At 31.9% G+C, this 27,800-nt stretch overlaps 1 protein-coding gene and 1 long non-coding RNA gene across 8 annotated transcripts in view; one reads left to right on the top strand and one right to left on the bottom strand.

Moving 5' to 3' along the window:
• The window catches only part of LOC127720128 (polyamine-transporting ATPase 13A3-like), a 206,462-nt gene that overhangs the window by 47,829 nt on the left and 130,833 nt on the right, over positions 1-27,800 (bottom strand). For 4 of the 7 annotated variants that reach the window (XM_052226563.1, XM_052226564.1, XM_052226562.1 and 1 more), the window contains exons 3-7: positions 22,280-22,447; positions 19,170-19,231; positions 17,323-17,419; positions 13,356-13,441; positions 12,150-12,224 (exon numbers count right to left, since the gene is read on the bottom strand). The exons of 1 other annotated variant lie outside the window; for it this stretch is intronic. In XM_052226563.1, coding sequence (XP_052082523.1) covers positions 12,150-12,224; positions 13,356-13,441; positions 17,323-17,419; positions 19,170-19,231; positions 22,280-22,447 — 488 coding nt within the window. The remainder of the gene's footprint in view (positions 1-12,149; positions 12,225-13,355; positions 13,442-17,322; positions 17,420-19,169; positions 19,232-22,279; positions 22,448-27,800) is intronic. 2 more of the 7 variants (XM_052226565.1, XM_052226566.1) reach the window with 2 other exon arrangements.
• Positions 848-26,982, top strand: LOC127720130 (uncharacterized). The gene is made up of 2 exons (XR_007990633.1): positions 848-1,995; positions 26,339-26,982. It is a non-coding gene; the product is annotated as an uncharacterized LOC127720130 (long non-coding RNA).

Genomic DNA, 27,800 nt, shown 5'->3' with positions numbered 1-27,800 from the left:
AGTCCCCTGCAGGCAGCCATCTTGGATTATGGATCAGCTTCAAAGTAACAACACTCGGTCAGCACCTCATAAGAAACATTCATGCCATGTTTGGTTTCATTCCATTCAGTGGTTCTCTAAAAGAAGACATTTGTATGTATTTCCTATAGGGTCCAATGTTAAACTAAGTCCCCCGCTGGCGCCCATCTTGGATTATGGATCGGCTTCAAAGTAACAACACTCTGTCAGCACCTCATAAGGAACATTCATACCATGTTTGGTTTCATTCCATTCAGTGGTTCTCTAAAAGAAGACATTTGTATGTATTTCCCATAGAGTCCTATGTTAATCTAATTCCCCCGCTGCCAGCCATCTTGGATTATGGATCGGCTTCAAAGTAACAACACTCGGTCAGCACCTCATAAGAAACATTCATGCCATGTTTGGTTTCATTGCATTCAGTGGTTCTCTAAAAGAAGACATTTGTATGTATTTCCCATAGGGTCCTATGTTAAACTAAGTCCCCCGTTGGCGGCCATCTTGGATGATGGATCGGCTACAAAGTAGCAACACTTGGTCAGCACCTCATAAGGAACATTCATGCCATGTTTGGTTTCATTCCATTCAGTGGTTCTCTTGAAGAAGTTCAAAATGTAAAAAGTTATCGCCGACGACGGACGACGACGGACGACGACGGACGACGCCGGACGACGACGGACGACGCCGGACGACGGACGACGCCGGACGAGGGACGACGGACGCCAAGTGATGAGAAAAGCTCACTTGGCCCTTCGGGCCAGGTGTGCTAAAAATGACACTCCGTTAATTTTATGGACAACATCACGAATTGGTTGATCTAAACTATCATCTACATCGTCTGTCTGCTAAGTACCGAACGTGACCCGAATATGACTGTTTTGCCGATTGTAAATTCGCATGCTATACGACATGTCTCGGTATTTATAGATCCAACAATCATGTATTTAGTTATGATGTTTCTTTCCTAAGTACCGTTGGATATTGTTTTATTATTCTTCATGTCAAAATGCTAGATTTTGATTGGTTGATAGGAGGGAGACAATTTACTCTATCCCATGGCAAACACTCTATTACCCTTCACAAAGACGCTTGATCAAGTGTGCGCTTTAATAAATACTGATGATTGTTATGTACAAGACGTCACAGTTTATTTCTTTGAATTTGAAATTTAATAGACAGTAATAACAGAACATTCAGTTTAATGAATTAAATAACACATATCGGAGAGTGTGATAGAGCAGATTGTTACCCCTCGAAAAGACATTGTCAACCTTGGCTTGAAATTTTAAGACTGCGTTTTTTTGTGTTTTTTTGTGTTTGTTTTTTTGTGTATTTTATTTATTTTTTTTTTTTTTGTTGGGGGTATAATGCATAAACTATTCTGAATTTGAGAAGGTTATATAAGCTAACTGTTTCATTTAACAAAGTTGCAACTTAATAGAAAACGGGATTTCCATTTTAAACTAAATGTGAAAATATGTCAGCTGTGCTAAGGTTCTAAGTTTTGATCGAAACATTTATCAAGTGCGTCATTAAATAAAAAAAAAAACCTGCGATGTACATTTACCAAGGACGATTATATAATACTGATGGCGTGATTATATACGAAAACATAATATCACTTTACAGCATTAACAATACAATATATTTATAGTTCTCTTTAAATGGACAAAAATATATAAATCACCATAAAACTTAAAAATGTCAAATCATAACTTTCATAAGATTAACAAAGTACAATACTGAGAATCGTCTTAATGTTGTATTTTTCCTGATTCCAAGTATTCATAAAGAAAGTCTGTTCATATTATGTTACATTTGTAAGTGCATTGGCAATTATTATCCATAAAACATTTAACATCTCATATACCGATCAAGAAGACACGAAAGCAGGGAACAAGAAAAGACTGATAGAATGGCTTGACTTCCAAAAAGAACGAGGCCGGGTGCGTCGACACGGTAAGCGGCTCCTGCTATGTAAGTATCACCGGCCATGCAAATCAATACTTGCTCAAAATTTCACAATCGGGCATTGGACACCATCAGTAAAATTACAGATCACACCACATTTCTGGTACAATATGGATATGAAGATATGAGACCGCAAAAACATGTCGCTTGTGAGTTAAGACACCGACACATGCATCGGTCGATCAATTGATGATGGTGATTGTGAAATTTATGTAGTGTGTCAATTATAATCAATATTCCTCACAACTCTGTTCGCGTAGTTTTTATGAAAGAAGTACAACCCCTTTAATGAGGAATAGTGTTAAAATGGACGAGATTAACCTATTAACTGATATGTGCAAACGCCAAACGATGAATCAGAGGGTATATTAGTGCTGAGAAATTGGAAATTTTATCATGAAGTTGAAAGTTTGGTGTGCAATTGTCTTCTACTTCGTTAATGACTTGGTTTCAACGTCGTTAATAATTTTGTCAAACTGATTTGATTTGAGCGCTACTTAGGAGTTCTATGTAGACGAAACGCACATCTGGAGTATTAAATATAAGCATGGTTTCGTTGATGAGTTCTGGTAACTTGTAGAAGATATCGAACCAAAAAATGAGCATCATACATCATAAAGGCAGTATAATGACATAATAGAAACGACGAAACAGAAGGTTTTTCTTAATACTCTTTTTAGTGTAACTTAAAAAAATACAAGCATACATTTTGTAACATGTAGAAAATTACAAATATTACCGATAATGTGCAAACAAAGATTTCAATAACTATTTAACTCTATATTTGTAATTTCTTTCTTGTGACACTTGTCTGTAATTGATTTAAAGTGAAATTACATTGACGAACATGAAATGTGGATGGGTCATATCACATCGTAAAAATCAATATGAAATATTTCTTTTTAAAACACAAAACAAAAAATGAACTTCAAAATTTAAATCTACGTTATATGATGCGATCAGTCTTTTTCCTCGTGATCATAAGTGAAGTATTATCAAAACATCTCTTAATTCGGTCATTTAGAATTTGCGTAGTATTGCTATTTGAATTATGTGCAACCGAGTGAAGTGTCAGGCTGTAAATATATTAGTTTATAACTTAAACATTTTTCAGTGTATATGGAGCATCACATGGCCACATCTTCTTAATCAAATAAAAATTATAACCAGTGAAATAATCTTTAGAGCTGAAATAATCCTTTATGTTTATACTGTGCAAACGGAGTGTGCATTTGTGCCAGAAGAGAACTGGCAGGTCATGCATGCTTTATATACAGCAATCATAATATGCAAATGAAACGCATTTGCTTTTAGTTACCAATACAATTCCTTTTTGAATGTAAAATGGTAAAAATGAAGACCACATGTACCACTATTCTTCACTCAATAGTCGTCAAACTGAGATTAATCTGTTTGCAACTTTCTACAAAAATTTGCATTTGTCATAGTTGATTACATAGCTAGATAAGTCAATAGAGCCCTGTGGTGGGGATGTTTACTCTGAAATACACTAGTTAATCCAACTGTAAAAAATGTATTGTATTGGAATGGTAGACCTGCCTGGAGTGCAACTTTTAAATACCCCACACAATAATAATAGTAGACAATGAGATAAACATCCGAAGCTTAAATGTTAAATTAGAATCAAAAGCAGACACAACTACCGCAAAATACATGGTTATTGGAATAGAGCCTGTTAGATTCACGTCAATAAGACACCAATCTAACGATATAGATAACCAATATTAATCTTCAAGACATAAGTTAATTTTAAAAACTAGACAGGTGTCCTTATAATTACAGTATATGACCACTCCTTTATCTCATTGAAAAACCGAATGTTCATAACTAAACAAATATCAGTTTATAACATGTACGTATGAACTTAGAATTCGATAGGAAAAATGGAGTCGCTAGGGATTTTCCTTCTTTAATGAGTTCAACATCCTTTGAAACAGGAATGGTGTTAATTTAAGATCATTTTGAGTATTTTAACACACGTAAGAGCCTCAAATTTGGACCCCAGAAATCACAATGGAAATGTTGTCTGTCTTTAGGTATAGTAGTACAAGTAATATATATTTGAATTTTGATGTATACATGTAATTTGCTATTTTCCATATAATTCCATGGAATTGACAGATGAACATTGATTACCTTAGCTGTATTTGGCAAAACTTTTAGGAATTTTGGTCCTCAATGCTCTTCAACTTCGTACTTTATTTGGCCTAAAACTTTTTTGGATTCGAGCGTCACTGATGACCCTTTTGTAGACGAAACACGCGTCTGGCGTAAATATAAAAATTTAATCCTGGTATCTATGATGAGTTTATTGATACATGCAAGACGATGTACAATGATTATGCACATTGATGGTTGATTGATTTATGGTGTTTAACACCACCTTTAAGACTGTTGCCTATTTCCATGTTGCCATTTCTTTTGATAAGTATCTAGAGTACAAAAAAACAGACAGCGTTTTTTAGTACCATGCACCTGCCACTGGGAGAGTTTAAACTCACAAACTTCAGTTGACAGACTAGTGATCATTGCAGATGGAGCACTTAGACGACTAGGCAACTGAGGTCATCTATACACGTTGATACACATGATTGTATAATATGATAGAGCTGTAGGATGTATTTGAATACGATACAGTTATACATGTATCATACCTGCTAAGCGTTTGGAGCTACAAAGGTGGAGGTTATGCGATACCACCTTTTTTTCCTTCAAAGTTCTGCATTAAAGCCAACGTCTTTGGGGATCGGGGACTTACTTTGTGATGAATGTCAGGGGTGAACAACTGCAATATGTCACTATTATTATAAGCAACACGACATATGCTAAGGTTGAGAAATTAAGATTAAATATATGATGATATCATAGGCAATATACTATCTTATGCTTGATATTCTTAATTATGTAATCTTTTATTATTCTCCATGAAATAGTGTAATGAAGCTATAATGGTCTTTTTTTGTCAAACAATATATGGCAGGGTATGACACCTCAGCTGCTCACCCCTACCACAAAATAATTTAAGTGCCAACACCCAATGATTGTTTAATATTTGAGCACACATATATTAAATTTATTTATCAACTGGGTATATGGAATCAAGTAAGACTATCATTCTTGCTGACCTATGATGTCTTTTTACAATTTAAATAAGGGTTGTACAGTGCAAATCATTCAATAAAGACTATAAAATCAACTCTAATGATGATAGGAAATAACGATAGGGTATTTTGATTTCCATCGCAGGTGACCGGCCCAAAAGGGAGAGATTCAGTTTAAGTAAAAAAATGATCACATTTCAACCAGTGTAAACTGGAGAAACTCATAACCCCAAACAGACGCAATTTTATGTATTCATTGCATTCTTGGTGTCATTACTCTTATTTCAACTGATATACTGAAGTACTAAAGCACTGCTATTTATGTCTTGCATTCAATTAAAATTTCAAAATATTGGATGAACTTTTATTTTGATTGAAATTCTGTAAATTTCAGTTTGACCTTCCAAGTCAAATACAAAGCCTTCTAATGTATTTCATTGCAAATTATCATATCGTAAACATTGTAAATGGGACGAAACTGGCATATCCAAACAGAAGTTAAATCCATTGATTGTATTTCGGTATCATCAAAATGTTTCAATGATTTCTAAAGTACTAATTTTATCTTGCATTAAATTCATAAGATTCAAACATTTCTGTGACCACGTTAACGTAATTATATTAAACGCAACAATTGGAGTTAACAAATGAAATACGTTCACGTGGCGTTAACGCGCGTTGACTTCATGTTATGCTTGGTCTGCTACCAACTGTAGTTTGATTTTTCTTCAGATCAGTTATATAATTTAAGATAGCTCAGAAGTATACGGTCAAAAATCAAGCTGTGATGAACTTTGGAACAGTGATATTGCCTATACTACAAGAACTGTTCATTATACTTGGTTCAGACAGTTTTGTAAATTTTATGTTAATAAAAACATTCAATATACTTATTTATCTCCTACTTGTATTTCTGAACATTTTTATTACATCAGAGCCCACGGCTTTAAAAAATTAATTTACAGTACAATACAGTACATGTACCATAAAATTATATTTATGTTGATTAGATAATTTTAGGTATTAGCAGGTACTGAAAATGGTAACATCCCAGTTGGTCTACTCCCATTTGATCTACTCCCAGGTCGCAAGCAAGTGGTATAACAATTTCATCTTCTTTAGAAAATTATAGTTTTCCGTTCGGTCTACTCTTGATGAATTTTATATGTTTGAAGCATTAACTCTTTTTTATAAGTATAGGTTTTTTTTTTAATTCAAAAAGGATATTTAAAGGTTTTTTTTTTTTTTTAAGTTTATTTAAATGTACTTATAGTGGGAAGGTTGATATCTCACACAAGTTAACATGTTTTAGTCGGCAGCTTTTTTACGCCAGTCCTAAGTCAGGAACATCTTGCCTTTGTTAGTCTTGAAAGTTTTTTTTTTCATTTTGGTTCATATCTTTGTTTCGGATGGTAGAGTGGTGCCATTTTCCTGAACTAGTATACATTAGTGTTTCGGGCCTGCTCAAGCCAGTCTCTGGCTATTGGACTTCTGGCTGTGTAGAAGGCCCATTGGTGGCCTTGAGTTGTTTTGTGCTTTTTGGTCCCGATGTGACTTCTTGTTCCTTATTTTTCAATCGTTTACCGCATACCAGAAGCATGAAAAAGAAATCAAAGCCCTAATTCGAATTGCAAATTAGAAAGAACACATCGTAAGGAACATTTATTAATTACTTTCAAGTTGAAGTGACTACAACTTTACCCTAAACTACTTTAAAAACTATAACCTTATTATGAATGGATTGAAAACAGATAAGAAGACGGACAGATACATTTACCAAAAAATATAATACCCCTTCAATTGGAGCATACAACTAGCCTCACAAGATGTCATAACTATTTGGACAAGCAAGATTAAAGCACTTGGACTAAAAATTGAAAACCACATTTCGTGACTAGACCCAACCCCTACTATCCACTGCCGTTAGTAGGGGCTGGGTGTAGTCAGACTGCCTTTGTTGTCCTGTAGATTATTTGTTTTAAACAGCTTCATCCTGTCACAGGGGCTTGTAACTGTGCTCGGATACTTATTTTCGGTAATTGCAAGCAGCGATAATTCAATTTCAAAACCCCCTTCCCTATAACACAAACGCAATTTATAGGCACATGGGGTGAAAAGCTGAATGCCAGGTGACAACAGGCTACCTTGGTCTTTTGACGTTGACCTGTCAAGGAATTTGAGGAATATCGCTTGATTCAGGTCTATATATTTAGGAGTAATGAGAATCAGTATTACAAAAATTACAGTAACTAATGTCCTTAAATAACATAAGATTATAATTTACAGCTGTCACTCACCTCCAAAAACATATAGATTGTTGTATCCATGCTGCTTACATCAATTCGCAAAAGAGAAAGTAGAAAAAAGTTGACCGCCAATCAAAATCGATTTTACAATCGGCAAGCATTTCCAGTTTTAATTACAGTTTTCGAATGTACGACTCGTGTTTTAATTCACTTGATCGAGGTTAACTATCATTATCGAAACAATTCACATTATCGACCGTTAATGCATTATCAAAAAAGTAACTATCAATATCTGCGCGCGAGTCGCATTGATTACATCATCTATGATGGCCGACCGTAAATTATACTTTACGCCGACTAACTATAATGATCGACCTATAAACTATCATTATCCCCGATAAACTGTGATTATCTATTAATGTGGTTCCCGCGTTCCATAATGTTGTGCTAAATATTTAGTCTTGCTTGGTCATCTATCCGTTAACGGGAATTACAGGTTTACGAAGAAAACATTATATTATGACGGCGGGCCGGTACGATCACTATCGTTGTGCAATATGTACTTAACTTTATAAAAATTAAAAATATAGACAATAAAGAAATATAAAAATCTCAGATATAGGTATAACAAGCTACGGGTATATAACTCGAAGTCGTTAGTTTTCCTTTGTTACGGTGGGACAAATCAATGTCATAAAATGGGCGCTTTACCGGAGAACCAGTGAGTAGCGCAAAGCTAACAAAACCTGCGTTTCAGGAGTAAGTGCATGGGACCTATTTGTATCATGTTTTATATCTGGTTCTATTGCCAATGTTATTTCATTGATACTGTGTCTATCCAGTCTGTATCTGGATATAATATCCATTTCATTTTTAAAATGATCAAACGAAGAAAGTGTGGTTCTTATATTGAAGATTCTTCTTCGTCTTCTAACATTTGCGGCATCTTGATCGAGAATAAAGCCATCTTAGATATGGTTTAATTCATATTCGCGGACAAACTACGATCGAGATACGACTGGGTATAGCTGTAGTAAGTCACGCCAGGATTTACGTATTATTTACGCTCATCTTAACTTACGACGGCTTTGTGAAACGGCTGTAAAACCTACGATTTATTTACGATGAACGTACGATGACACATAGACTTACGAAGGATTTGTGAAACGGTACCCTGGACCTTTTTCAACAAAATTTTACTTTAAGTTCTGACTTCGGTCTTATCCCATGTGTACAGTTTCAGTTTAAGGTATGGTTTGGCACTAGACCTTTTTTTAGCCCCTTCCAAATATGCATGTGCCTTCCTCCGTCATGACATATTGTGTCATTGAGTCTTTGTTCCTGTATTTCATTTTGTTTTTGTTGTAAATATAAATCAAGCTGTATGTTTGCATATTTGCTTTTTTTTTTACACTCGTCGTTTTGGAAATTAAAAAGAAGATGTGGTATGATTGCCAATGCCACAACTCTCCACAAGAGACCATATGACACAGAAATTGACAACAATAGGAGAAGACGTTACTAAGTTGAAAAACTTGTGTCTAATCCATTTGTCATTTTTGAACAATAAAATATGTTTAAACTAACAACTATAGGTCACCGTACGGCCTTCGAAGATAGAATACAGTGTTGCTTTTTACTGAAGTTACTCTTAGACTAGTAGCTCTGTACTGTTTTCTTGATGTTGGAGGTCCATAATATTTTTTTGATGGTGTTGTCCATGTACCATTTTGTAGATCGTATTTCTTGCGCATATGTTTTATAGCGACACGCAACTAGAACTTTGGCTATTTTTCAGTTTAAGTTGTCGTCAGCTAGCAATTTATCTATGCTTTTTTCGGGCTGATTACAGATGTTGTTCAATAGTCCAAGTACTCGGATATGTAGTTGGGCTTCTACTGGTAGTATTCCGTTTAGGATGTTGATAGTAACATCTGCTACATAAGTTGGTAATGAGAGTATAAGCTTATTAGTAGCTTTTTCTGGAAGTTTTCGATTAATTCTGGTGAACTTGTTTTTGGTAGTTTTAGCTCTTATCCATAGAGAAGTACTGGAGATACGTAACACGAATGACCGAATGACACTTGGAATGACCGTATGACACATGAAATTTTAATCTTAGTTTAAACAGTATTTATTAATGAAAAATTTTACAAGAATAAAGTATTAAAATATTACACGAAGTTTTAATCTTAGCACATATATGTGAATTTTAAACATTGATTTATAAATAATAGTACATTAAAAGTGTATGTTATAACTAAAACATGATTTATTTATTAAAGCAGGCAAGTTCATAAAATGTTAATATAATTTCGTGGATACATCTGTTCCTGATTGCATATATACGATCGCTCAATGTGTTCAAGTTGGTTTACCAAAGTGGGGCCCTCATTTATAACATATATTATAACTCACTGACACTCCATGAATTGAAATGTATTTCATTTAACAGTCAACAAAAATTATTTTAAGTAATAATTTTGCGGTACGTTTTAAAACCGCTCAGGGCCTCCTGAGTGCACTCAGGACATGTTATAGATATTTTAGTGGGCGTTGAGGGTATGCGTCCGATAAATTATTTATTTTTTTATCTTAATATTTTGTTTGAATAAAATTAATTGAATATTTCAGAAGTTATTGAAGTGTTTATTAACACGCGCCGTTATTTGGAATATGTCATGCATGACCGATGATCATATTCGATACCAATTATCATGTTGATTAGGTCTATACAAATACTTAATTAGGTCGTCTGATCTTTAGTAATTAGTGAAGGTAATCAACACATACTAGTTAACCAAGCAAGAAAGGTTTTCTTAGAACAAAAATAAAGATAAAAGTTGCAAAAAATGTTAAATAAACGTTTCGTTTTGTTTGTAATAATATTAAAGCCATTTGAGAATTTTAAGAAATCCATTCAGTTTATTTAATTTGAAAACGTTAACAAATATAGATCTAATTCATTGCAAAGTGTGGCGTCCTTCAGGGATCAAAACCCCGTTTTAACAGCGTTTGTTTAAAGGTTAATTATGCATTGGCCACGTGTTGTTAAAAAACAAACTGATTAACAATATAATAGAGTTGTAAGGTAATAAATATTTCATTTATTGGACATTTGTCATTATCATGATTAGATTATCTAATTGACAACAAACACTTTATACAACTTACCAAGTAAGTACTAAAATGTAACACTTTGCAATAAATGGATGATAAATTCCTGCACCATATTTTACTCTTTTAATAGGGAAAATTAAGGAAAGAAAAACGGCGCGTGATATTTTTTTTTAAAGATTATAACTTTCTAAAAGAAAACTCATTAGAACTTCGAAATGGTGTATTTCAACTTTGCTTAACTTATTTCAACATTTTAGTTATTTGTCCTAGTTAATTGTGCGGATGCCAGATTTATGTAACATATTTCACTATCTTCATAAAGACAAATACGGATTTAACATTCAAATTGTCTTAAAATAACCTCTCAAGACAAACTTCTAAATTCTAGATCCCTCTGATCTTCATTATTATCGATACACTTGTCATACATGTACATCCTGAATAAATCAATTGTTATTTTTATCAAATTTGGAAATTTAAAACTTCTAAAACGTTTCCCGTAAGAACGTAATCTTTCATTCTTCTCTATCTGTATAGATGCACCATTGTATCTATATCTTATCCCTTATGACCATGAAATTTTCCTCCAATATGTCGTACCTTTCTGTTGGCTACTTTTTTTCAGTTAATCGATTTTCTCAAAATTCTCAGATAATCCCGGATTATCTCAGAATTTTCAGATAATCCCGGATTTTCTCCAGTTAATTATTTATCTAATTTTGTGAGGAATATAATGAATTATCTCAAATATGCATTAAGCTGATAAAATCCCGGATTATCTTAAAATTCTGATATAAACCGGGATTATCTGAAAAAATCGAGATAATCCCGGTTTATCTGAGCTTAATGTAAAACAGTGAGATAATCCTAGTTTATCTGAGATAATCTAGGATTATCTATAAAAGTGGTTCAGGCGTGCCATACAGATACATCTTGACCTGCTGAACACTTTTATCTCTGTCAGATTTGCTCTAAATGCTTTGGTTTTAGAGATATAAGCCAAAATCTACATTCTATGTTCTATTTATAGCCATGGCGACCATCTTGTTTAGCGGGCCTGGTCATCGGACACATTTTTTAAACTAGACACCCTAATAATGATTGTGGCCAAGTTTGGTTAAATTTGGTCCATTAGTTTCAGAGGAGAACATTTTTGTAAAAGTTAGCGACGACGACGGACGACGGACGACGGACGCCGGACGCCAAGTGGTGAGAAAAGCTCACTTGGCCTTTAAGGCCAGGTGAGCTAAAAATAATATTATTTAGGTAATATGACATCATCTTGAAAAGTCACCTTAAATGTAAGTAATATATGCTCTGTTTTTATGTACACATTATCTCATGTAAACCAAAAAGTAATGTTCTACATACATGTTCTCAAACCATAGTACAATCTGATTAAAATACAGATTTTGTGTCTACCCTTCACTTACAAGGATCCAAAAACGCTCCATTCTACTTTCTGTTTTAACAACCTTTCAGAGTCCTCAGGTTTCATCATAATGATACACACCTTCAAAAATTTGAAGGCAGACATTTCATTGGTTGATATAAATTTTATTAAAACAGAAAGTAGGACGGAGTGTAGTAAGATCCTTGTAAGCGAAGAGTGGACACAGGATCTGTATTTCAATTGGATAGACCATTTCATATTATCTTACAAGGATCTTACCTTTGAGACTGTTCTAAATGACTAAGTCCTGAAGCTTCATGGAAGTATGAGCATCTTGTTGAATGGTCTAATCCTCTGTTAAATAAAAAGTCCATAGTTAGCTTACACGTGTTGACAAATCAATTGTTCAATTAAAAGTTCATAATTACCTTAGAAATGCAGATAATTTACCAAACATGAAAAACTTAACATAGAGAGCCACAATTTGTTTTCTGTTTTGCTTAATTTCATAATTCCTATTATATCTCTAATTTCTATATTTTCATTCAGATTTGCTTCTTTACTCAATTTTCAAACCATACCATGTAACAATGAAAATGACTTTGTCTCATATGCTGATTTATAAAATAAACAGCACAATCCTTGCTCCAAAAAGGAATTCACAGAGAAAGTGTATTTTGGTATTACTTACAAGTTTAAGCAAGAAATAATGTAGACAATGCCTACACGCATTGTTAATGAGGTCCCAAGTTTTACTTAGATAAGCTTATTTTTCTGTATAAATAGATACATTTCAGTGTCAAAAACAAAGTTAAATTTTTAAAAGTCACCCAATATAATTTTTGCCAGTTTTCAAATATTTTGAATGGGAGTTTATAATATAACTCCATCAGTTTTTTTGAAAACACCCTATTTTTCAATCTGATTAAGATATACAAAATTAAAAGCTATGTAAAAAGATTTAAAAAATGAGAACATTAAAAGACCTAAAGACCCCTTTGTCCAGTTTAAAGTTTACAAGAGGGTACAACTGGTACATATGTTTTCTAATATAATTTAGTTTTAAACTCAAATGAGATATCAATATAAAACAAAGCTTCTATATATGTGGCTCCAACATGGACAAATCTGACCTGCGACCTTGCAACCTGAGGTCTTATTTATAAGAACCTTTGACCTTTAAACATGTTCAAATCTGTTTTATTTAACTCTTTTATTTGCTTAAAAGTAACCTGGTGACCTGAGGCAATTGAATTTTAAATGTGAACATGGGACCGAAAAGGGGGGAGGTACCCTGCTGGAGCCCCTTATATCTAAAATGAATATTGTTAAAATCAACAATATAGCTTATTATTATTTTCCTTTTATGTTTTAAGGGAAATTACTTAAACAAAATTGATTTATATCCAAGTTGACTTATAAATGTCATGTATTTGAAATCCTCCCTAATTTATACTGATTGCAAAAAACTGAGTAAAAACTAACTTTGCCTTCTCAAATTCCTGAGAACTTGTGTTCCACACATACTTCACTTTCTTTGTTATAAAAAATCGAATAAGACTCTGTTCCCTCTGAAAATACAAAAGAATAGTATTTGTAATGACTTCATGAAAAATGAGTTACTTTTTATAATAATTTAAAACATTTTTTATTGTTTAAAAGATCAATTATAATATAACCAGTTATGATTTAAGTTCAGTATCAAAGACAAAAGTCATTAATTGACAGTAATAAATAAGGTCGCAATCAAATGTAAAGAATATTCAATGGTTTTTGTGAAAATTGTCATACAAGTCAAGAAAATGGTTAACTTTACTAGGATAATAAAAGGAGTTTAAAACTATCTGCACTTCCAGGTATTAAAATAACATTTAAAAATTGTAAAACTTCTGCCATTTCTTCATGCATACAAACTATATTGTTATTCTTCTCTTTGTCACTGTTACAAATTTAGTCAAAGTAGGCTAAGGCCTTACATATAAATAATCCTAGTGTTGCTTTATTTCTGGCCAGTTTAAAGCAGGATTATCATTGACTTTTTGCCTTTTTTCATTAGTTTATTTCATCCTTGAATAAGGAAAAATTACTTTAATTACCCAAGATGTAAATTTTCATGCAGATATTTTTCGGTTGTTGCTTATTTCGTGTTCTTGTCAACTGCCCGAAAATATCCCCAGTGCAAATTGTTTTTAAAAACCAAAATTATTGGTATGAAGTGTGAATTTGTCATTGATGAGCAAATTTAATCTCTGTACGAAAAGCTTATGCATTGAAATCGTGAAATATAACCGAAGAAAATATCAGTATTTAAAGTAATTAGTTAATTAATCAACAGGAGGTTATTATATTGATTTAACTATAACCCCTGTTTTACCTATAACCACAGGCAAGGTATCACTTAAGACTTCAAATTTAGATATAGAAAAATTTGTCAAGACAAGAATCTGGAACATTGTGATTAGAAGCATTACGAGTACTTCAGAAGAAGTATGCATAGGCAAAGGCAACATTTTAAGCATTTCAAAAACATTATTGTAAAAGAAATGGGAGTTTTCCACAGAATCATTTGCAGTTTACCTGTCGATTTAAACTTTTTTCAGTTCACTTGTCCCATTGAATAAATACAATAGATATTGATCTCTGTGTAGTTTATTCTCTGGGACCATTAGCCACGAGTTATAAAAAAAAATAAAATTGATTTTGTTTTGTTCAATCATTCATGAAAGTGAAAGTGAAATAATAATTCGCTTATAGCAGCCAGTTTGGTTCAATTTTGTCAAAATAAGCTAAGAAACATAGCTGATGAATTATTCACTTGCAAGTGAATAATTCAATTTTATTGAATCCGTATTCATGTGACCTTCAATTAAACCCCTTAGCTAGAGATGGGTTACGCATAAATTAGGATTAGCTTCCCTGAAGAAAAAAAATTATCTTCTGAGTAGATGAAAATACATGTATCAACTCACAAAACTGCATGTGATGTTGTATTTATTCAATATCAATAATATATTTTTTATCTGTTCAATATACACACTGATTAAAACATTAATAAATGATTTCTGGCAAAATTTTCAACATTGTTCCTATTGAAATTTGTTTTATTGTGTGTTTGACAAATAAAAACTGCAAAATGACGATGTTTAAATTAAGGCCTTCTTAAACGTATTCTATGACAAACACAAAAAACCTGCAAGTTTTAAAAGAAACAATGCTATAAAATTTATCCAAAATCAATTTTTTATGATAAAATCAGAGTTTATATTGAACAGATTGAAAATATACTATTGATATTGAACAATTACAACATCACATGCAGTTTTGTGAGTTGATACATGTATTCGCATCTACTCAAAAGTTTTTTTAATTTCAGGTGAATTAATCAATAAGTGCTGGATTAGGAAAACTTTCTTTCGCAATAATTCAAAAATATATTTAATCAATGTTAAAAGGAAGTACAGTAAAACAGTCTAAATGGAACCAATTAGGGACTGAAAATTTAGCTCAGAGTAGACAAGTACAAGAGTTTAGCTTACACAGGTTTTACTGTAATTCTAAAAAGCTTTTATAATAAAATGTTGACACGGAGATATGTCTCGCCTATCAGCATAAACTTCAGAAAAAGACAATCTGATGGACAGCAACATTGCTTATTAATTCATTTACTGGACTAGTGGGCAGGGCCTAAAAATGGTCGACAAACTGAGATGTACAGACAGTAATGTAACTTTATAGAAAATATCATTGTTTATTTTAAATAGTTCCTATCAATATAACTTTAGCAGAAAAACTAAATATTGCTAATTAATTCATAGTCACTATACCATGACAAAGGAGACAGGGCCTCGAAATGGTTATCAAACTGATATGAACTGACAGTAATGCAACTTCATACAAAATATCATTGATCTATCATAAGTAGATCCTATTAAACTAACTTAAGCAGGAAACTTAACATTGAAAATTGCTAATTAATTAAAAGTCACTGGACCATGTCCTAGGGGGCAGGGCCTCAAAATAGTCTTTAAACTGATATGTACTGACAGTAATGCAACTTCATAGTAAATATCAATGATCTATCACAAGTAGTTCCTATCAAACTAACTTAAGCAGAAAACTTAACAATTGCTGACGCCGGAGTCGGAAAAACAATCCCTATGTCTCGCTGACCTCAACGTTATAGGCGAGACAAAAATCATTCAACAGAATTTCTGGAAAACCTTGCAAGAATTCAGTATAATTTTATGAGAAGGCTTTTGAAAATTGCTTTGTGAATTAAAGAACTAAAACCACACTTTACTAAATTATCTGAACAATATCATAACCTGTGATAATTAGTGTAAAAACCCCAAAACAAGTGTCACATCACAGCCTACACAACTAAGCATGAACACTACAAGCTGCACAAATATTCAGTTAAAGGTTTAGTAAAGCAGCCTCAAAGGTCATAGTGAGGTTAAGTTATCTGTACCACATTTCAAAATACTGTTGATTCATTTATTTTCGTGGATACCAATTTTCTTGGATGGAGGGGAAATTTTACTTTTGTGTATATTGGATTTTTTAGATTTGCCAAAGTCGGCATACGAGCCTATACAAAAATTTGAACTTCCTTGAGCATTTAAATTTGTGCTTTACCGTTACCAAAGAAATCCACAAAAATTGGTATCTCAAGAATAATAATGAGTCCACAGTATATGCCATGTAATCATTAAAAATACTACCATTAAAAATAGATGCATGTATTTACATTGCACAAAATCCTAAATTTATTAATGGCCTTATAAATTTTGTTCTTATGAAGTCTTTTGAAGTGATTACATTGTAAATTATGGTACAAATTCTTTAACATTACATTACCAGATCAACACTGTTAAAACAAAATATTTTAATAAGACTTTAAAGCAATCTAGAAAAAAGCTCCAGAAATCCTGAATGCCCAGGCTAACAAGTTTGATCAGACAATTGTTTGAATGATATCAGTGTTTTAACTTTACCTCAGTTAACTGAAATAAAATTATATTGTTTAAAAAAAATTCGCACATGAGCCATAGTGTTTTAACTTTACCTCGGTCAACTGAAATAAAATATCATATTGTTTAAAAAAAGTTTGCACATTAGTTTGCTTTTATCTTATAATAGCAAAGGTATAATTTGATAGAATATTAACAAACTTATGTTATTGTCCTAGATTTTCATTCATTTGTCAAATGTTGTTTTAAACAGTATATAGATTTTAAAATACATCAGTGTTCAAAATATGCAGATTTAAAAAATAAAAAAAAGATCAGTGTTTAAAATATGAACACATAAAAATGTCAATGTATGTTGATCTGTATATTCCTATCTATAAAATTAAAAAATATCAAAATAAAATCAACACAATTTTAGTTATATATAGAAAATTTTGTCAATATAGTTATGAAGTATTATTGGTACTGTTTTTACTTACTACTACATCTCCCTGTTTAAGTGGTGTATTTGGTAAATTTCCTTTCTTATAAGATATAACTTCTACTTTGTTCTCCTGTCCAGTCTCTGGACTTTGGCTGTGAAACAAATAAAGCATTATAGTAAAATCATTCTACATCTACATGTTACCCCCATTTAAAATTATGAAGGCTTTTATAAGTGTTAAGAAAAGGAAAATTTATCACTATGACACCCTCCCCTGAAGTGCCCTATACTTCAAAAGTATGTTTCTACTACAAAATTTATGTCATGCCCAACTTAATGGTTAAGAAAAGCATACATTGACATAAAACAAGACATGCACACATGGTAGTGCTAAGAATACCCCAGACTTGCAATTCAAGTATCAAATAACAGGGAGTAATTGTCATGTAAAATCTGAAAAATACTCAAATGTTACAAGTTATCATTGATAGGTTGCTGACTGAAAATGAAGTTATTCTATTATGTAGTACAAAAGAAAAGTGTAACTGAAATTTAAAGTTAATTCAAAATATCTAGAAATTCAAAACATCAACAAACATGATGTAGGTGTCCAACAGATCTCAAAAATGCTCGCAGATTATATCATTATGTGTATTTATGTTTGAAATATGTATTTATAAATCAGATGTATTCTCTACAGCTTTGACAGATATCCTAAATTTCAATAAAAGTTTCATTAATACTTGGTGAGCATTAAGCATTCCATAGAGCTAAACAAAAAAATAATGTGCTATATAACATACATCTTCCACCTCGAGTCTTCCACATAGATGGGTTAACAAAATGTCTGCTCTTTCTATAATTTGTTCAAAACAAAGGGTAATTTCTAAATGGACTTTTTATAGAAATGGAAGGTAGGCTTCTTGTTTCAGCCCTGCAGTATTCATTGATGCATATATGTGTATGTTTTAATTCTGATATTTTTGGAGTAAAAATTATCATTGAAAAAGTGGAGGAATATGAAAGTTATTATGTAAAATATGTTTCTGTAAATATAACTTAAACAATGTTGGCACTTAGAATGTTTAAGTGCTTTATTCAAACCAGGTCAAATTTTTTAAAATTATTGGGTTGTTTTTTTCTTGGGGCATAAATCTAATGATAAAATCTACATTTAAAATACAGGCTGCTTTGAACTTGATTTTTATTAATAAATAATTAGTGTTTGTCAACTGCTATATATCCAATGTAATTTTTCCGATAAAGTGTGTGGTTCAAGTTTTTTGAAATTTTTATATTTTTGTCAAAGGGTCAAAGTAAATATTTTGTCAAAATTTTATGAAAATCAAACGAGCTGAATTAATTTTAGTCAAGGTGTTTGGTACCACCTTAATTCTGTTTCTTTGTTTTTTTATTTCAATTTCATTAAATACTTATTTGCGATGGAACAAATAAGAAGTACATATATATTCAAAATCTTACATAGAGACTACATTTGATTCCATAAACTAATGCTCCATCAAGCTATCAAATAGGAACTTCTCCATCATTTAATCTCTGGTGAAGGGTTACCTCATTGGAAATCATACTATATCTTCTTTTTTTTATATTGCATTCCAGAAGGAGCTCCAAGCTGAGTGTATGAGGCAAGATAAAGAACTACATTTTGTCCACTATTTCAAAATGTGCATCTCTTCTGAAATTATTCAAGTGCCCAGGGTGCTACATAAATTACTATGTTAAGTAAAGGAAAGTAATCTTTATTTAAAGTTTAAATATATACAATCAACATTGAACATGAGCTTTTTAGAGCTCTTTAACCTACTGATATAATCAATCACTGAATTACACAGACACTTATACAGCACATGTAAAACTCAAATGATGTGTCAAATTACTTACACATCCCTTCCATTGCTCTCTTTAAATTTAACCTTGGCCACAAACCATTGATTATACTGGTCCTATTAAAAAACGAATTTAGTTATAACACGTTAAATAAGACACAATTCACATTTTCATAACGACTGTACAAACATTTCATTTTATTTTAAGCTGGCTTTTCAAGTCTAGTCTTTAACATAACAAAAATTTAAAGTAGACAAAAATATGAATATGCATTGATATATTATAAAATTCATAGTGTATAGACAGAAACATATAATACAAGTGATTAGCAACTGCATTTTAATGGCATGTAATCTATTTAACTTATGACTCTCTCATTATTTTGCAGACTCCTTTTTTGCGTACTGACATATTCCTTCTCTTTTCTTTTTTCTCTCTCTCATTTTTTGAGTTTTTCTCGAAATTGGTTTAAAATGTTTGAAAAAAATATCTTTTGAAATAAAGATTTTATGAGCAATGAAAGTGAAAGATTGACATCAAGATATTACAGAAAGAGAGACGTGTTGGTACGGCTGATACATTTTTTCATAGTACAAATATGGTGTAGATTAACCTTAATATCTAAATGATTTCTTGATAAGGTTACAGTATTGAAGGAATTATCTAAATATTTTTCCATGATTTCTGAGAGACAATCATTTTCGTTAGGAATTTAACATTACCAATGAAATGAAGAGGGCTGCTTAATAATTTGAGATTTCGTCTAGTTGCCTATGTAATATATGTCTCTAGTCTAGATATTAAATAAAACTTAAATAAAAATGTATTATATAGCTTTTCTTTCAATCAATTGCATTTCTGTCATGCAATAAAATTTATGCATATAGATCAACCTCAGAAAGTCAATTTCTAGCAACATCCGGAAATGACAATATGAATTGTCAAGTGCAAAGTGATGGATGCACTTTTAATTGAGGAAAAAAAATAATAATATGTTATAAGGTTATTTATTAGTGTAATGGTACATGATTATTTATTTTTTTTATAAGTGTTTTGTGGTTTTTAACATTAAGTGCATGACTAAACAAACAGGTTATAAGCATCCTATCTTGTACTTTATAAATTCTGCGTTTTTTTAAACAATTACTATTTTTATATACCAGTTATATATATGCCGGTCTATACAAATAGGTTTGGTCTAGGGGAAAAAACATGATTCAATAAAGTCACAATGACACCAGGATTTCCTGAAAATAATTTTCTGACTTACAAAAATTGAAATTAGCCTTAAACATGTTAAAACTGAAGAAAATCATGCATACACTATGGGATATGCATGTTAGGTCTAATTGATGTAACATTTGGGTTAAAAAAATGCTACGTTTAGGCCAATATCAAGTCAACATTTGGGCTAAATTTTAAAATCAAAGATTTGGAGCAATATAAATCTGTATCGCTATTTTACGATTTTTTCCTTTGATCTTGCTGACTGATAATTTCCTTTCTCAGCGGAGTGGAGTGATATGAAAACGGAGTCGAGTGATATGAAAATTATAGCTAGAAACTAAGGGAACACGTGCCGTTGTCAAGGAAATTAACAACGTCTTTATAGGTAAAATAGCGATAATCAGATTATCATTGGTCATCTCAACTCGATTGCTTTTCTCACTTTCGTCGTACCGGCTCAAGCGAGAAAATCAATCTCCTTGAGATAACCAACGATAATCTATAATTTTAGGACTTAATAATGTTTAAAATTATGTACAATCTGCAGGTATGAAGAAGGTATGATATAAAAAGTAGTCTTGAGATACTATCTGATCTCAACTGTAAACTTGTTTCCATTAAATGATATAAAACTTCAACGCCTTTTCTTTTCATACTAGCATGGTTTTACAATACCGGTCATGACTGGATTTTCATATAATATTTTATAAATATTTCATATCAAATATTGATAAATATAAAGAAGTTAAGGCGCGGTAAGACTCCTTTTTGGCACCAACATATAGCATCTTTACAAATTTGTTAGAAATGTAAACTTTTAGCTATTTATTGAAAAGTAGAATACTTTTGTTGCATAAATATGGGCTGATACTATTAGTATGTTCACACTTCTGATTTTTGTCAATTGCATTGCACACTTAAGGCTGTAAAGTGTCATTCGCAGCAGCTTATTTAATTTACTTTTTAAATGATTGCATTTAAAACCTACATTATCTTTTTAATCTTAAAAAAAGGATAAAAAGGATAAAAGTATATGCAGCAACCTAAAGATATTTGCTGATTATGTATTGCTAGCTTAGTATCCATAATAAAATATTTCATACATATTTAGGATAAGCTGTCAACGTATATTTGTTCCGCCTAACAGAAGTTCCACTGGAAACTTTGTTATAAACAATGTCATAATATCTGTTTCCGTTTGAACAAATATTCTATACCATTAACTCCGTTGGGAACATTTACTGTAATATTTATTTCAGTGGAAATAATATTCTAGAATATTGTTTCCATTTGGAACTTATATCATGAAGGAACTTCTATTCCGTGACAGAGCAACCCCAAGAAAGTTTTTTGGTGGCAGTGATTAAAACTGAAAATTAAGCATTGTCTGTTAATATAAATCCAAATCATTTACTTTCAAAGAAAGCAATAAATATTTCCTTGGTGTATTCATATTTGTAAAAAATATAAGACTATACACTAAAAATTATTCTCCTTGACTGCTATGTAATGATTAACACTTTTTAACATAGTTGATTTTTGATAAGAAAATGATTTTTATAAACCAATTACCAAAAAAGACAAAGAAAACTGACATAGGTAAAAGCTCATTTGATGCACTTTGGCAAAAACATTTACTAATCTGCTAATATTCATATTTGATTATTTTGTGGTTTTGCTTAAGTCTGTATATATGCCTAAAGAAAATTTGTACTTTTCTGAACATTTAAATTCCTGGTTCACACATACTCACAAAAACCACAAAAATTGTTAACCCACAATTAATAATGAATCCGCTGTAGTCAAGAAACATGTATTGTGCAAATATGGTAGATATATCATTTGTTATTTTTTATTAACTTTTTTTTACAAGGTATTGTTAATTTACCTATCAAGTAAGCATTGAATCACTTCTCCATATACAAATCATATTTTACCTTGAGGACAACAACTACTGCATGTTTTAAAGAACTTTTCTCATGTGTGGCTGCTATCATCAGATGTGGGTACCAGAAGAAAAATAACCGTAGTAAACCTACTGTCAAGAAGTATAGAATCCACATGCAGATTTCTTTACCTTTGTTCTTAGCATACCCGTAAATTTCCTGTCAAAATTGAAAGAAATGCAGGTGTAAGTTCACGAAAAAGCCATAACTGGTTAGGAAAACCCACAAAAAGTTGGATTATCCTTGTTCTAGAAGAATTCAAGATTTTGTCTCAATACATAACTGTAGTCTCCTGATTTTTAAGGATTCTACTACAATATATATCATATTTGTTTTTCCTTTGTTGTCTGTACATAATTCAGACTGTTGGGTTTCTTATTTGAATTATTTTGCTATGTCAGGGCCTTTTATAACTTCTGATTGGCAATTACATGTCTACCACATCTCCTAACTTTATAATGAGAACAAAATCCACTACTAACAAATAGTTTTCTCTTCATTCATTGACTGTATAGCACCATAATTTTGTTATGAGCCAAAAGACTTGCCAAGAAACAGTCAAAAGTCAATTAATGCTATCATTATGTCACCTTATATTACATTACCTACCCGGTTACTTAATTACTCAACTGGATTTGATTGTCTTAAAAAAATAATTTCAATTGTTGAGGCAATTTTTGAAAAATTTGGAGAACATCTGGTTATTAATTTGCACAAAAATTATAAAATTCATACTTTCCTGATTTCATAAGAATTTTCTCAGAATTCATCACTTTTAAAAGGTTACTATACAGTGGCGGATCCAGGGGGTTCTGGGGATTGGAACCCCCGCCTTATTTTTTGACAATCAATGCATTTGAATGGGGACATACGGTTGGAACCCCCCTTTATTCTGGGTTGACCCCCCTTTTTAAAATGGCTGGATCCGCCCCTGCTATATTGAGTAGTGATAAAACTTGCACAGTTGAGTTTTAAGGATTTGAACTACAGAATGACAATTGTTTAAAATGTTTTATTTACTATATAAGGAAATTTAAGGTGACATTTATTTTATGTTGAAAAATATTTCTGGCTAAATGTATGGTTTTTTTCTAGTTAATTTGCAAAATTTAACATTAAGTTACCGAAAGGTAGCCTCAATGTTATTTTTGTGGTTAAATTGTCTCCCTTAGTGGAAATCTTTCACTGGCAATATGGCAGCTTCCAGTGATGAAAAGCAGACGCGTCTGTTCGGTCCGATTTTTCTAATCTTGGAGGTTGTTGTGGACAATCAAAGCACTATACAACTCATCTGTTAGACAAAGTTTATCTTTGTAAAAAGGACACAACCACCACCTTGAATTTATCCACAGCACTGTGGGCAGTGAGGCCTGTTTATCAAACTTTCCTCATGTTCAAGGAGGACTACTTTATACACATAAGTGACATTGTTTTCTGTTGATCGTGCTGCTATAAAATTGTCAATATGTCCATGCCGATGGCACAGAGACTCTTTTGGGAAATATTGGCGGGACTATTCAACAAAAGTGTGGATTCAAAGATCGTCCTGCTGACATTAATATAAGGCAAAACTCCAAAAGGCGAAAAGCTGATAGTGATTGAGGAACCACACTAACCCTATCATAGGACTTTTGTAATGACAACTTATTCCAAAAGGGTCAGGTAAACTACAAAAATAAATTAGTTAATTATGCCAGGGGTGGATCTAGCCAATTTAAAAAAAGGGGGGATGGTGGTTCTTACCAGGATAAATAGGGAGGTTCATCCATGTGTTCCTATTCAAAAGCATTAATTAGCAAAAAAGTGAAGGTTCTAACCAACTGGTCCCTAGTCCAAATATATATGATGTCTTGAAAGGCTATTTTATTTTTTTTGCTTTGACATGTTTGATGCCTTACTGCGACGCAGGCGCCATAGGCATAGCCATAAAATAAAATGGCCTTTCAAGAAGTCATAATTATTTTGACAACCGGTCCCTCCCTGGATGGATCCACAACTGTATTGTGAAAAGATTCATTTTTAAAACTGCCAAATATGCATGACATAGTGGCGAGGTATATAATTATGTGATACAATGAACATATATACATGTATATGGAAAAAGGCATTTATTTCTAGTGCATGTAGATATGTGATATATGCAACACGCACAACCACCATCTAATTGCGAGCTGTAATTTACCAGAAATGAGTCATTAAATATAAAAAAAAACAACCTGCACTACATGTATATATGGTCAAGATACAAAAATTTGTAAATTATAAATTTCTATTGAAGCAAGGACATACCGGCGGTACTACATGTAAAAACCAACCTACAATATATTCCTTAGTTGGAAAGGGCACACATAAATGTAGTGAGGTTAAACTTGTTTTGTTTTTGTCACTAAAATCTCAATTCCCCTTTTATTTGTCTGAAATGAAAGCACAAAATCTAGATTTTTATAGTGATAGGGTGTGAGTTTCTCACTTGAAGTTGTATGACGTTTTACATGTAGTCTTGATATTTATTCTGCTTACTGACTTTAATAATGTCTCCATCATGTCCATGTATTCGAATGAGGCATGCCTTTTGTAAATAAATTAGTTTTAACCTTTAATTTGATAAAACAGATTTGTCTATTATAATTTATTCACTGACATTATGCCGTAGAACAACAGGTTTATAAATTGATTGATTGTTCATACCTGAAACATTGTTCATCTGGACATTGATATGATCGTGTTTTATTGATGTTTTTAGTGTGTATGGTACCATTGAAATCAGTCATGTGTCCGTTTAGGCTTAACTCATCAGATTGACACAAAGCATAAATTCATCTAACAAAATCAGAGATTGGATGTGGCAGGGTTCTTATACATCCCCACATAGTTAATTTACAGGGGCAATTGAAAGGCATTTTGAAAATTTTAAACTGATTGTAAAATGTACAGAGATACATTGAGTGGGAAGGGGTGGAGGTTAGGAAATCATGAGATGACCAGTGGTAAAATTTTTAACCATTACCAAAAAAGTGGTAATGTCAAAAATATTACTGTAAATTCTGAAATTATTGCGATGTTTTTTTATTGTGAAAAATGCGACAGGGTTATAATCGCACTAATTTAAACATGTTAAACTCGCATTTTGCAATTTGCTATATGAATTAAACAGGATTTTTCTGAATATTGCAAAAATTAAATACGCATTTCAGTCTAAAATTACATTACAAAATCGCAGTTATTAATGCACGCAATAATTTCTGAATTTACAGTACTGGGTATAGCTTTGTATTAGTTTTATCATGGACTTGGATTCAATCAAGGACCTCATATTAGAGTTTCCTAATTAACATTTATAGTTAGGTCATTATGACCTACATTTTCACTTAAGTGACACTAGATATAGTCATGAAACATGTAGTAAAGCTATGATATTTGACCAGTGGATAGGTTTTAGGTAGAGCAATAGGGTAAATGATAAAAATTAGGTCAACTTGACCTACATTTTCCACATGAGTGACATGGTTAAGTTTTGTGCATTAAGGTCAACATCTCGGGTACAAAATTGTATAGCTGTGTGATACTTAACCAGTGTATTGATTTTGGATAGTCCAACATGATTCACTTTTATAAACGTAATGTTGACCTACATTTTCCACTTGAGCAACTTTGTTAATTTTGTGTGTTTAGGTCTCTCTGTAATAGACATGGTATTACATTGATACTTGACTATAGCTAGTGGATAGATATCTTGGGTAGTACAACATGGTTACTATTGATAAGGTCACTTTGGCCTACAATTTCTGCATGAATGGTTTGGTTAAGTTTTTGCATTAAGACATTGAGGTTTTATCAGATATACTAGATGTGGCAAAGCAATGATCTTACTCCACCAGTTGAGATATCTTATATATTTTTTTTTTTCATTGGGTCCCAACCAAAAAGATTTCATAGTTATCTCATATATCATGGACATTATATATTTGAGAATTCTTTTATCTTTAATTTAATAAGGGATATATTATTTTTTTAAAGTACATTTGTAGATTTATTTTTTTATCTTTTTAGATGGAGATGAAAGCCAAATTAAAGATGCTCAGGTTCTCATAGGAGTATATTCACAGCATCAAATAATTGTTCATAATATTAAGCATCAGATTGGGAAACAGATATCATTTCTGACCGGGAGAAACTCAACAGATGCTTGCATTTTCTTTGAAATGGAAAGTATCCACCATTTAGGAACCAATTGAATCTGGCATGGGATGATGTATCAAAAAGTACAATGGCTTTTTCTACAAAATATCATCAGAAATTATTGATTTGATTTTGAACTATATTGTACCTGCACAATACAAGTCGATAAAGTGTTCTGATCTGTAGTAGAAAAGAGGAAAACAGACAAAACAGTCAATATTACAACAGGATGTTTTGACTGAAGCTCTTGTTGATGCATACTTACTAACTTAGACCTGAATAGTCATCCGACCTGGCTTCAGATCTTATTACTGTTTGCATGTATTCAGACCGTTTTGCATGTTTCCCTTTATTGCAGACTTCGCTAATATTATATGACAGTAAAATTATAAGCAAACAGCCTGAATAATTATATAACCATTTTAATGAAAATGTCTGCACCACAGTTGAACCATATATCTGTATATTTGTTTTTATTCATGTAGGTATAAAATAAATTTTATTTCCATTTGAAATATTTTTGTTTGTCTGTGGTAGTAATAGGCTAACTACATCTTACATGTCTTATTCACATGCCTCAAGTTATTGGAGATTACATTCTATGAGGAAACTTAACATTGTTGTTTTGTCGACTGTTTCCCCAGAAGCTACATAGAGATCACTATCTGTCATTCATGTCAGCGTCACAAAATTTAAGTAACACTTTTCTCAGCATCTGCTTGATATTTGACAAAAAGCTTATAAAGATTAATTCCAATATAAAACAATGGACCCCCTTTTCTAGGTAAGAAGCACCCAGGCTCAATTTTTATATGTTTATGTAATATCATCTAATACAACATGTATTTAAATATCAAGACTAAACAAAAGTGGCCATATCCATTTTAGACAACAAACGTCTAAAATTAGCACAAATGCTAAAATTGTGAAGATTTCAGAAATTTTACATAAATTAATGATGATAGTACCTGTTGACTGTTCATAGTATTGTAGAAAAACAGCCCATTAAAAAATGATTTTAAATAAACTGAAGTATTCTACTTTTGAAAAGTGACTCCAATAAGTAGCGATAAGTTAATACATGTATTTTTAATAAACAAATTGTAAAAATGCTAAATTGTGGGGCTTAAAAGGGGTCTTACCAGGCTTACTTCTGTAGTATATTTTCAATTAAAACTAAGTTAAACTGAGTTTAATCAAACAAGATAAGCAATAAACATTATATCTGTCATTATTTTCTTATATTTTTACTATCACATACATTTGTAAAGTTTCTCTTGTAACCAATAAAAAATTCATAAATACGGCAAAATTGCCATCTTGTCCATCTTAA

The sequence above is a fragment of the Mytilus californianus genome, unplaced genomic scaffold (genome assembly GCF_021869535.1).
Source record: "Mytilus californianus isolate M0D057914Y unplaced genomic scaffold, xbMytCali1.0.p SCAF_11, whole genome shotgun sequence".
Taxonomy (NCBI): Eukaryota; Metazoa; Mollusca; class Bivalvia; order Mytilida; family Mytilidae; genus Mytilus; species Mytilus californianus.
This window is presented reverse-complemented; position numbering and strand designations above follow the sequence as displayed.